This window comes from Watersipora subatra, chromosome 3 (assembly GCF_963576615.1).
Source record: "Watersipora subatra chromosome 3, tzWatSuba1.1, whole genome shotgun sequence".
Taxonomy (NCBI): Eukaryota; Metazoa; Bryozoa; class Gymnolaemata; order Cheilostomatida; family Watersiporidae; genus Watersipora; species Watersipora subatra.
In genome coordinates, this window is record NC_088710.1 from 21,998,327 (window position 1) to 22,010,659 (window position 12,333).

A 12,333-nucleotide genomic window follows, 5' to 3' on the forward strand; every position below is an offset into this window, starting at 1 on the left:
ATACTTCACGCATTCAATAAAACTATGTCTATTGTTTTTACGCGTCTGTTTTATCGTCATCGTAATGCTGTCACTTTTAGCAGTGATATCCTATAATTTACCGTAAAAATTCATTTAATTTTTTAGCCTTATCTTGAAAGAGTACATATCATTGTCTGATAATCATGATGAGTCTGTTGGTCACTTGTGATAATCGAAAAGTGCTGCAGAAATTATTTGCGAAGTATTGGGTCACATGATCAGATTACAACTTGCCGATTTGACCAGGCCGAAACAAAACTGTAAAGTAGGTAGCATCTATATTTGATACGGGGTCTTCAGTAAAACCCGAAGTGTTTGTCATAAACTATTACTACGATAAGTTTTATATCGAGCTTTGTATTGGCCTTTCAATTCACGTGAGAACATACGTGACAAGACGATAACCAAATTTCGTGGTTACGTCATCGAAATAAAGAGATTCCAATCTATGGCGGCTTTTCGCTTTTGAGCTTTTAAGAGCTTGTAATCACGTTTTTACATATTTGGCACTTACAACACAACAGAGTAAGACATGGTGAATCTTTTGATACCAAATAACTGTAATGTGAATTTTGTTGCAAATCAACCTTTAATAGGATTTAAGTCTTTTGCATGGCTAAAGGCAGCTGTGAGGGATGAAGAGAAATCTACAAAGTTCATGCTGAAGAAGCTCAGTTTATTGTGTGGCAAAGCACAAAATGTACAGCTCCATTTCTCTTGTTTGATGGTGCAGACAACCCTGTTTTGAGGAATGCTACATTAAACAGCCAATGGTGGCTCTATCTAAAATCGGATGTCAACCTCCCAAGTAGCAGTAATAAAACTACCCAAGAAAGTTTTATGATTTGTATACCTGTGTGCCTGTCTACACTGCCACTGTCTATGAGTTGATCAGCTTATAAGATTACTCTTCTAGGTGCAGATAAAATTGTATTATTTTACCTTTTTTATTGCTGCATTTTACAAAAAATTGGAGTTCTTGTCAAACCATTTCACATCTATTTACAAGTAGCCATTTTTTCAGTTGCTAGGAAAGATCATCTCCATTTTTTTGCCGCCTAACGTTTTGTTTTCTGTTTTTATTAAATAATTTTGTTTTCTTTTGGCTTTTATGTTTTGCTTTATTGTTTTAGTTTTCTATTGTTCATAATTTTATTACTATTATTATTAGCATCATCGTTACCGTTAAGGGTATCATTATTGTTATTATTATTATTATTAGTATAATTATTAATACTATTTTTACTGCTATTATGATTATTATTACTATTGTTATTACTATTATTATCATTGCAATTTTTTTATTTTAATACTTTGTGATAACTAAAAACACATTTAAAAAAAGAATATAGCCAGACTTTTAATCGCCTTTTTAAATATGATATCAACCATTTGTGACGAAATGCCATAACATTTTATTTTTATATATGACAAAAAGAACATACAAAACCGACAATCACACTTATATTAAAACCATTGCTCAGGCAGCTACACGCATGTCGAGCACCATAAAATACCAAATGGAGATGTCACCAAACATGGTATACAGAAGCACATCTTATGAGAGGAGGAAGGGAAATACATAAATCAAAACCTTTGCGTACCAGTGAACACCTGCTTGTGGCATCTTAGCACTAAAACCTGTTACATTAAAGTGCTTATAGAGAAACCTAAGTGGAGCTAACGCAGTATGTGCCAACCAGTGATTATTAATAGAAGCATAACAAGAGGAGACAACTCCATTTACAACAATGTTGCCCGAGAGAGTTACTGGTGCATAAAACCCTTTGACAGCGACTTGTTTCTTAAGCAAAACTTGTTGCAAAATCAAAGAATTCTTAACATTGACAAATACGTAACTTCCTTCAGTAATGTCCTTGGCATACGTTGGAGCTGAGGCTAGGAAGGAACTGTCATTCCGATTGGACGCGTAAACCAAATGGTGATTGGTTAAAGTCAATTTTTCGTGATTATAACTTAGTTCTGTGAACTCTTGAACAGAAGATGGTGCTCTGTCTAAAAACATGAACACTGTATCGGTAGTTATCTCTCCTGATTCGGGTGATGCCACCAAAACTTGATCATTTATAGCAAGGTCTTCTATGAGCTTTGTTGTACCATCAGCCATAGCGACCCGAGTTCCAGAGGCGAAGCATCCGCTGTCGAAGCCTGAGCCCATAGAGTTATACTCATCATCATCTATAACATATGCTGAATGTCAGAGCAAGTATTGTTTAAAACCAAATGAGTACTAAATAGTTGATAAAACGATGGTGTGTAAAGTACATGTTACCGGAGCACTTGTTTTGATTGTCACACGTTTTGACAAAGCTGATTTGCTTGGCTCACAAGAAGAGTCATCAAGCGCATTGCACAAGAATAGTTAAGCTAATCTACAGGGTGAATCTTGAAGATTTAAAAGTTGTAACAATTGCCAAAATAGTTTCTTTTCCAAATTTAGTTAAATCAAATAATAAAACTCTCTTGAATGTTACTATTAGTTAAGACTGCCAAGCTAAATTACAAAATCATCATAATAACTTTTTTGTTTAATGGATCAAATGGCTTTGAAGGGCATTGACCCATGGTAATAAAACGTATATCTATCCATCTATCGTCCAAATGTTTTATTTCAATTTTAAAATGATTTTAAACAAAGTGAAAAGGGAAGTTGAGAAAACGGCTAAATGCTTCCTTCAGTTTACAAACTAAATACCGTATGGTATATCATGAGTAAATCAAGGAACTGAAATTTGTCCTAATCGATTCAGTTAGATCTGGTATATAACAAAATTGTTGCAATAGGCAAAAGTTGTTAGGAAATGGAAAACAAGGTATTTTAAAAACATAGCAATTTGTCTTAATTAATACAAGCATAGAGTTTTGACTTATCATTTCTAATTAGTTTTATTGTGGTTCTTGGATGATGTGGCACAGCATCAGAAAGGTAACTATTGGTTTTGATACAACTGGTTGAAAACAATCAAAAATTGCATAAGTAAAAATAATATAAATGTTAACATAATAATAATCTTTACTATAATAAGAGCTGTATTTGACTGTTTGTCCAAAGCCATGGTTAGAATGTTAGAAAAAAGATTGCTTCACAGGAGAATCAAACCCAGGCTGTCAGATTCATAGGCAAGAGTGTTACTACTACACCTGTCGGTCACCTTACCACTTCATGAGATAATCATACTGATTACTCATGACGATCTCTCACAGTGCACGAGACTGCCAAACATACTAGAATTATTAAAATTTTAAATGCAAGTTATCCAATAATCTTGTCTATTAAAAGAGATCAAAAGCTAGGTACAGTTGTTTAAGGCAGGAAGGACAACTCCTACAGATAAACATCTTCATAATATTAGAAGGCCATTTTCATGAGTAGCAAATGCTACTCACAGTAAAACTTAATGACTAAACTAATTATTAAATTAATGATTATAAATTAAAGCATTAAATATATGCTACATATACCATATAATTGAACCTAATTTTTGGCTGATATAAAGGAGGACAACTCCAAGATATTTATTGTGTCAATATTTTATTAGAAATTTTTTAGCCCCAAGATGAAGCCTTTTTAAGCGGTAAGCAGCATAGTACGGCATCAGATGTAATGCACTACTTTCAAACAAATACTGCATTACATAGTTTGTTACTAAACTCTGATTAATTAATGCATTACTTTGCACTATAATGCCAAAGCTTTCAAAGTACACTGCTAGTACAGGGTAGCAGTACATGAATAAGCGTACCTGATCTCACAGAACAGTGAATGTGATGTTTGCTCTCATAAAACACAAAGTCGAAACCGGCATCATAGGCTAGTCTTGCTAGAAGTGGCAGCTTTTCTCTATCCTTATCGCTCGTCGTGATATCGACAGCGCGACCTTCGTAGTGCAGAGAATCGACAGCGTGCGCTCCCTCTTCATCCCATCCCTCGATGACTCTCAGCCTCACATCTTGCCACTGGTTCATGACCATTATAGCCAAGCTGTTCAGTTTGTCCTTGCACCTCTACAAGATCAGACACCTCTTGATAAATATTAAATAGCAGAGGTACGGTTTATGAAGGAAACACGAGTAGATGAAACTGGTCGATACAGTTATGGATTTCAGAATATAAATTGATCAGTTTCTGAGAATGGCTGTTTAATTGGTTTATTGTGTGGAAAATATAACATCTAGCCTGACCAACTCCTATCAGCAGATATTGGCAACCTACAGCTATGATGCGTAATGATGAGTGAACAACATTTTGTTTGTGCTAATCAGTGAGAGTTGTTGACACCTGCTGATGTGAGTTTTATAGGTGAAAGTCATATTTTGCACCCAGTATACTAGCCTAACAGCCAATCAATGCACATATTCTTAAAATAAATGATAGTATGTTTCATGATTTGGAAAACATTCCAGTTTGCAATTTCAAATGTATGCATATTTATATAAATAAATCTCTAAGTCTAGCTATAGCTATTAAAATCTACAAATAAAAGATCTGCTCCATTCCAGATTTGATGTTGTAACCTTCCATTCACCAGGCAATCATCTAACCAATTAAGATAAGCGAGATGCAATGAATTCATTAGGCTATATGAGTCAAATTGTTGGTTAACATACACATAGCACAGCATTCTGTACTCTGCGGACTGACAGCGTCACTAAAGCTTGCTCTCACGGCTCTTATTAGTAAGTTTAGCAAGACGCATACTAGCTTACTCAAATTAGTCATTGGCAATGTGCCAGGCTAATGGCTAGTGACAAGCAATTACATTACCAGCCACTGTTTATAAGCTATTTTTCAATACCCGTGCAACTCCGGACATTCGGCTAGTATATTCATATATATAAGCAGTATACATCTATTATATGTATATTGTATGTATATGTATATAATCAATGTATAAGTGGAAGAGTATAAAAATATATATGCGCTTCATATAAATGTATACAAATATATATATATATAATATATAATATATATGTATACATATAGATATATAAATAATGATCATTCCATTTATCACGCTGTTATAAATATTTTATTTTTTTCTGGCTGTCTGTCGCTCTCGACAATGACTTGCATCTTAGTGATGCATGTTTGGGTCAGGCAGTATGGTAGAGAAAAGGTGACCCTGTTCTCAGTATCTAACATTTCTGGAACTGTCAGATTAACCTGAAGGGATGCATTTTGCAACACATCCAGTCTGACAGAGCCAAATAGCCATTTCACTTGCCCAATGTGTGAAGGACAGAGATAGATCTTTAACGTGCCCACGATGTCTGTGTGGTACACGGAACCTCCAAGTTATGGTCTAGATTTGAAAGACCCAGCAATTTGGGGTTGAACTCTTGCTGAGAGCTTTTTGTCAGATCGGCATTAAGCGGGCTCAAACCACCAACCTTATGGTTGAAAGTCAAATATGCTACTACTAGGCCACCCTGACACTTTGGCCATCCTAATGTCAGGGGGTCAGGGTGTCAGGGTGGCCACCCTGTTGTTATGAATATAATATGATAATTATTAACAATAACACCTGACTTTGAAGTAAAAGGTAAGTTATTAATATTCATAAAAAATGTCTTAGTAATCAATCAGCTGTGTCTAGACATGTTGAGCTTACTGAGAATGATGACATAACCTTACTAATAAAGGTTGTCAGTTATGCTTAATTAATGGCAAAAAAACAATATAATAAATGCAGTGTTCTTATTTATAGAAATTCTAATATTTCAGCACTACTGGGCTAGGTTTAGAAACAACACAGTGTGAAGGGGCAGGCGAAATCTCTTGAATTAATTTTGTGCCATGAACTGCAAGTTTGTCTGATGTTCAGTTGGCATTTAGCCAACATATTACTTTTATCTGAAATACTTAAAGATGAACTCACATAATTTTTTTATAGATTTTATTAGAAAGTATTAATATTTTTATAACTTCAAAGAATTTTTGATCGAAGAATTATTGGCCAATAATCTAATTGTGAAGCGCTGTGAATTAAATTGACAAAGAAAAAGCAGTTCGTTTTATTGCTAGATATAATTGACCAATCAATGGTTTCTAATTGGGAAACTAAAAACCAGATGGGTAAAATTAGAGTTATGTAGCTGAGCTAACAAAACTGTGGTAGAGGCGTCACGAAATTCTACCCCTGCTATCAACCAATCAAAAGGCTGCAAACAATGTGGCTTCATGTTATTACACAGCGCTGATGTCAAAGTTTCTAAAAATGTTTAATTGATTCTACTTTTAGACTAAATTAACCAACTACTCATACACACTTAGATTGTTGTTACTTCGTATAATGAATCCTCTATTGAACATCCAACTGGTACTTATGACACGCAAGTACCTGCAAGTACATGTTGACAACATTCATTTAGCTCGGCGAACATCTTTTATTGCTTGTCCTTTGTCTCACCTTATCTACAGCTTAACAATGATAGAAACTTGACGTTGTAAATAAACACACACTCTGATTTCATTTCATTTCGGTCATGCTTGAAACTGTAAAAGCAAACAACCTTCTAGTGTTGTTACTTTCAAATTAATTTAATTTGTTTACATAACGATTGACGATATCATTAAAACAATCGAGAGGTTAATATTATAATCCGGTTAAGTCGTGATAGGTCACAACTTGAGGGAGATGCATTCACAGGTGTGAACAGATACTTTTCAAAATGTCACGTTTGATCATAAAGTAACTTTAGACTGTGTACTTAACAGTATGGAAAGCTTGTGTTTCTTTTTTTATTTGACTAAACCAAGTGCTAATTTAAACATTTACTGAATGACGCAAGGCTAGTGGTTACACTAATGCTAGAAACGTTAATAATACATAAAAATTTTTTAACTGAAATATAATTCAATTGTTCTTTTATTTAATAGTACTTCATAGCAATGTTTCTTTTAGAAATATTTGTGTACATGTTTTACAATTTCTATATTTTATTTTCAACAATCATGGTACCATCCGCGTGTAGATGTTTTTTATACGAAAAGGTACTGAATCTAGTTTGAAATTTGAGTGAATGTGCTGAGAGAAAAATGATAAAATCAAAAATATTGATCAAAAATCTTATAATAGATATTCATATATCATATCTTCTTCAACTTATGTATACCAAACGATAAATACGCTGAAAGTACTTTTTAACCCTTTCACTGCCGTCCATGCAAAAATTTAGCTATCGGCCTACTGCCAGCCATTTTACCAAAAACTGCCGCTATTGGTTCATGATATGTATAGGCCTACAATATTTTTTAAAATTCAAATTTTATCTAGAACATTTTTGTTACATGTTTTGTTTTGCCAACATTTTAACCAACAATGCTATGCAAAAAATTCAATGTATCTACACTTTGTGCGATGATAAAGGAATGTGAAGCTACGATCGCAATGAAGCTCAATGTTCCTTACTCTTAATAAAAACTATTACTTTCACTACTATCAGAGTCAGTGTTGCTACTTTAATTATCTGTATAATTATGAAAATCTGAATCTGAATTGGTTATAATGTCATCAACATAAGTAATTATCTGTTTTCTGACTCATGCGGTACTTAACAAAACTTACATAAAAAATGTTCGCTTTTAGGTTGAAAATTCTCAAACAAAATTTTTAAACCGCTTCGTTACGTTAGGCTAATTTTATAGGGAAATCTTCGAACAACACTGTCAATTTCATAAAAGTCCCAAAGACCGTGGCTTATGATGTCAACGGACAATAAAATTAGGTTACTACGCAATTGCTGGGAAAGTCACAAAAATGCGTCTACGTCTATGCGTCTACGTCTGGCGTCTACGTCGACCCTAGAAAACGCATGAATGCGTCTTTGGCAATGAAAAGGTTAAGATACGAGATTTGAAGTTTTTCAAAATACTCTAGTTTGTGAGCGAAATGGCAGAGACAAAACAAATGAAATATAAAATTTAAGAATAGTAAAGATATATAAGGTAAGTTATTTATATATATATATATATATTTAAACTTGACTTAATCTAAATACGAGTAAGTTATATATATATATATATATATATATATTTAAACTTGACTTAATCTAAATACGAGTAAGTTATATATATATATATATGTATATATATATTTAAACTTGACTTAGTCTAAATACGAGTAAGTTAAACTTTACATTTTTATCATTTACTTTACTTTCAAGCCTGCGTATTACTGAGGATTCAATGCTGTTCACAGTCCCTAAGATGACAATAAATACGTCTATTATTAATACCTCTTGATACTTATTTTCACTGTAGTAATATATAATCTTTCTACATGTAATTTGGTTTTTTAATTTTAAGTTTCACATAGTTTTCTACAAAGCAATTGTTTTAAATTTATATGCATCTGCTTACAACTTAAAATTATCAAAGTTTTATCTTCATGTATGGTATAATTAATTTGATAGTTGTAAACTATATGGTAGGCTTGAAAGAGAACACAAAGGGGCTATAAATATCGCAGATATAAAACTCATAGCAAACCAGAAGCTAGTATCAACATAATCCTTTTGGGAGGAGAAAATGTCAAAACATGTTCTATTACAGATAACTTCAGCCTTGTCATTCGCTGGTCAGCGGTTGCATCATACCCAGTGGATGGTAATAAATTTCCACATATGCTAGTGGTCTGGGAAACAAACTTGTTGTTTGTCATAGAGCAGGGCATAGCTGCTGACTTGCTGACTCGAAAGTGTTCTCTTACACATTACACCAAACATACCGCAACTGGTAATTATAGACAGAAATAGAGGACCCATTAAGTGATCATCAACTGCTTGCCATCATTGTAATTTTACGTTTTTATTATAACAAGATCATTTAGTTCTTGTGTTTTTGCCACTTACTTTAGTTTCCTAAATAAAATACATCATTACATAATGTCCATACATGTGATTTTTTATCCCAATTAACTTGCTAATCGATTCTTTTTAAATTTATGACAATTAAACTCTGAAATGCTTTCTTCTGCAATCTGAAAGTGTTGAAAATATGAAGATTTTCAGCTGCTAAGGATGGGGAAACCGGTAGGTGTAGTCTGTGACAGTGGGAAATAGAGATGAAATAGTTAAACCCACTGCCATAAACTGCCATAAAGGCACTTGTTGTCCATCTACATGTGCACTGGTGTGTTTGGCACCTGCTAGAGATGTCATTAATGCTAGGCTTGACAAAATGACATTTGTTCAGAGAGATTCTGGAAAGTTGCCAAAAATTTTAAACCTTATATTGTAAAAATATCTTTTGGTTCTGCTAAAAATAAAAAAATATTATTGGAAAACATTGAAAAATATGCTTAAAAAAAATGGAACATTTAGTGTAATAGTCATTGAAATAAACACCAGCCTGTGTTCCTGCTAACATATTCGGGCGATTCCATTGGTCGAACAACAAAAATTTAGCTTGTCTAGATGCTGTACACTGAGACTAATATTGCCGGAACAACAAACACTACCAGATATGCCGGAGATGCCGTGGTGACAAAATTGATTTTTCGAATGTGCTTAAATGTCACATTTACTATAGCAGACAGTTTACACGCCACGTTGGAACATTGAAATACAAGTAATAACACCATTAGGAGGCAAATTGTAAGATGAACATTTCATATGCTTAGTGTGCTGTCTAACTTGTTTACATCCTGACAGGAAAAACCCTTAGAGACCAGCCAGCTTGTATACATATAAACAGCAAGCAGATATTTGATTAAAACTAAAAATATCATATATCCAGAGCCCTTATTTTGACCGCTCATGCCGTTGTGCCAAGAGTAATGTTTCAAAACAAGACCTATTTTAGCCTCTAAAAAACTAAAATATGTCATATTTAAAACTAATTTTACAAATGTTTGTAAGCTAAATAAATTGACCACATAATTAAGTTTAATAGTTAACATCGACGTAATCTCGAAATATTTCCAAACGTAGATGTTTATATTTAAAACTACAGAAAAAATAGTAATTGTCTCCCTTGCTTAAGACTAGAATTTTTAATGTGGACCAAATTCTTAGGCAATCTTATGTTTTCGTTTTTCATGAATAGTAAATACAGTCATACCCTGACATAAGAGTTTAATGTGTTCTGGAACTGAGTCTGTATGAGATCCCTGATGACTACTTGATGCAATTACATGAAATATTATAAGACAGTATATAAAGGGATATAGTTGTAAAAGCATAAATTACATAATAATATAATAATTATGTACTGAATTAATAAAAGGCTAATCAGTAGAAATACGCATTTATTGTTACTTCAAGTGTGTAGAAGTGTAAGTAAGTGGAATGTGTAAGTCTGGGGTGAAGTGAGTGATAGAAATACACATCATAACTTAGTCTAATCTGAACCAACTGTAGTATAAACTAACTCCATATATGTAATTTTGCAATCACTTCAAAACTATTAAAAGAATATGCTTAGAAAGACATTCTAAACTTAGAAAGACATTCTTCCTGCGCTGCTGTATTACGGCAGCATCAGCAGAACTAATTACTCTGTTGTTTTGCTTCTAGAGATGCAGTAACTGTGCATAGAGAAGAAAGCCCTATTTGAAGAACATGTTTAAAAAGACATTTTAAAAATAAATATTGTAAAAGTTTCAAACTGAACTATTTACAGTAAAATAAGTACCTACTGTTTATTCTATGATAGATTAGTGTAAAAGTGCGACTATTTGTGGACAAACATATTTTTCTATTCAAATATTTTGGATAAATAAAATTTGTTGGTGATACTAAATATATTATATTATACTAAGTTGTGTATGATTGTAATCTATGAGTCTTTAGGTGTCCATGACACAAGAATAAGTAGTTATTATTTATGTGTGGTGAACCCAGTGAACTCTCAGTTTAGAGGTATTTATGTGTGCTGGAGGTGCTGTCAGTGGACAAATTAGCAGTGTCCAATTTTGATGCAAAATTTAAAATGTTATTCAGATTAAATAATGTTACGTAACGCTGCAACTTGAACACAATAGCTGATATCAATAATGAGAGAGAGACAGGCTGCCAGGCAACTAGTGACGTCATTTTAGCGTCTCTCTATTTTAACCAGCGACCATGTTTTGTCGATTTTAATATAAACATTTTTGCAGCTAATCACCTCAAACATCAACAGCAACCGCAAATGACGAAAAAATACTGATATTTTCTGATGAAATCTAATAAAATGTTGTGTAAGCTCATCTCTTTGTTCCTTACAGTATGTTCTACCTTGTTTTGATACCTGTTGGGCTGCGTCATACGCACTCATAAAACTAGCCCTTGCAAAAGAAACTTATATGAGAGAAGATTTATGATTTGTAGACAGATATCTAGACTGTCAACCACCAAACCAAACCACAAAGTACTCTTGCATAATAAGAACCCAGCGGTGTCTCACTGACTAGTACAGAACCTTGTGGCTTTCAATACCGCTATATATAAAAACAGTTGCATATCTATTATCTTTTTGTTTTATAAGTTTTAACTTGGAATATTTAAAGGCATGCTATCATATAGTCCTTGACCTTAACTTTGTGATTTTTGTTTTCGTGGATGCCGTACATCTTATCAACACCGTTTGAGCCAAATTCAGTTTCTGCAAAATTTTAAATTTGTTGTTGCGATGAAATGCAAGTATCTCTTTATTCTATCCTTTCATTATCGTTTATAATAAAACGAACCATTACATTGATCTCTAACTAGATGAACTCTAAACACTTACATTGGTCATCATCCTGTCTGCACCGGTTCCTTCCTCGTCTTTAAAAATGATGTCAAGGTTATTATTCTCCACAAGCTTTGAGAAGTCGGGGCTTTCTCTTGTTATTCTTCCGTTGGCGGGTCCAGACGCCGAAATAGACATTTCAGAGCGATTAGGAACGTACTGTTTGTAAATAAGAGGCTCACGGTTGCTCATCCTTCCTGGTCGACCTCGCAGAGATGTTCGCCCACCGGAGAGGCAAGCATACGCATAAAATACTTGCAGAAATAATGAAATAAAATAATTTAAAACCTTCGCCATCTTTCAATATCTCTTAGCGCATTCTTCAAAAGCAAGCAAAAAAGTTCGACTAGCAGAGTAAGAGATGAGTGTTCGAAACAACCTCCAGCAGATAAGACTCGAAATTTTGGTTAAACGCGAAAGCACTGGCTGATAAGAAGCGGGTCCAAGAGCTGGTGAATATGCGTGGCTAGACGAGGCCTTTCTGAATGCAAGGCCGTGCGTACCCATGTTTTATATGCTCAGCTGTGGAGTGCAGGGGTATTGGTTGCCCTCACATTGATTGATATGAACAATAG

At 33.8% G+C, this 12,333-nt stretch overlaps 1 protein-coding gene across 1 annotated transcript; it reads right to left on the minus strand.

Moving 5' to 3' along the window:
• Window positions 1-1,469: 1,469 nt before the first annotated feature.
• On the minus strand, window positions 1,470-12,219 carry LOC137390024 (tiggy-winkle hedgehog protein-like). The gene is made up of 3 exons (XM_068076250.1): window positions 11,756-12,219; window positions 3,786-4,047; window positions 1,470-2,220 (listed from the first exon to the last, which is right to left on the minus strand). The coding sequence occupies exons 1-3, from the start codon at window positions 12,053-12,055 to the stop codon at window positions 1,580-1,582; spliced, it is 1,203 nt and encodes a 400-aa protein (XP_067932351.1). The 5' UTR covers window positions 12,056-12,219; the 3' UTR covers window positions 1,470-1,579.
• Window positions 12,220-12,333: the final 114 nt, after the last annotated feature.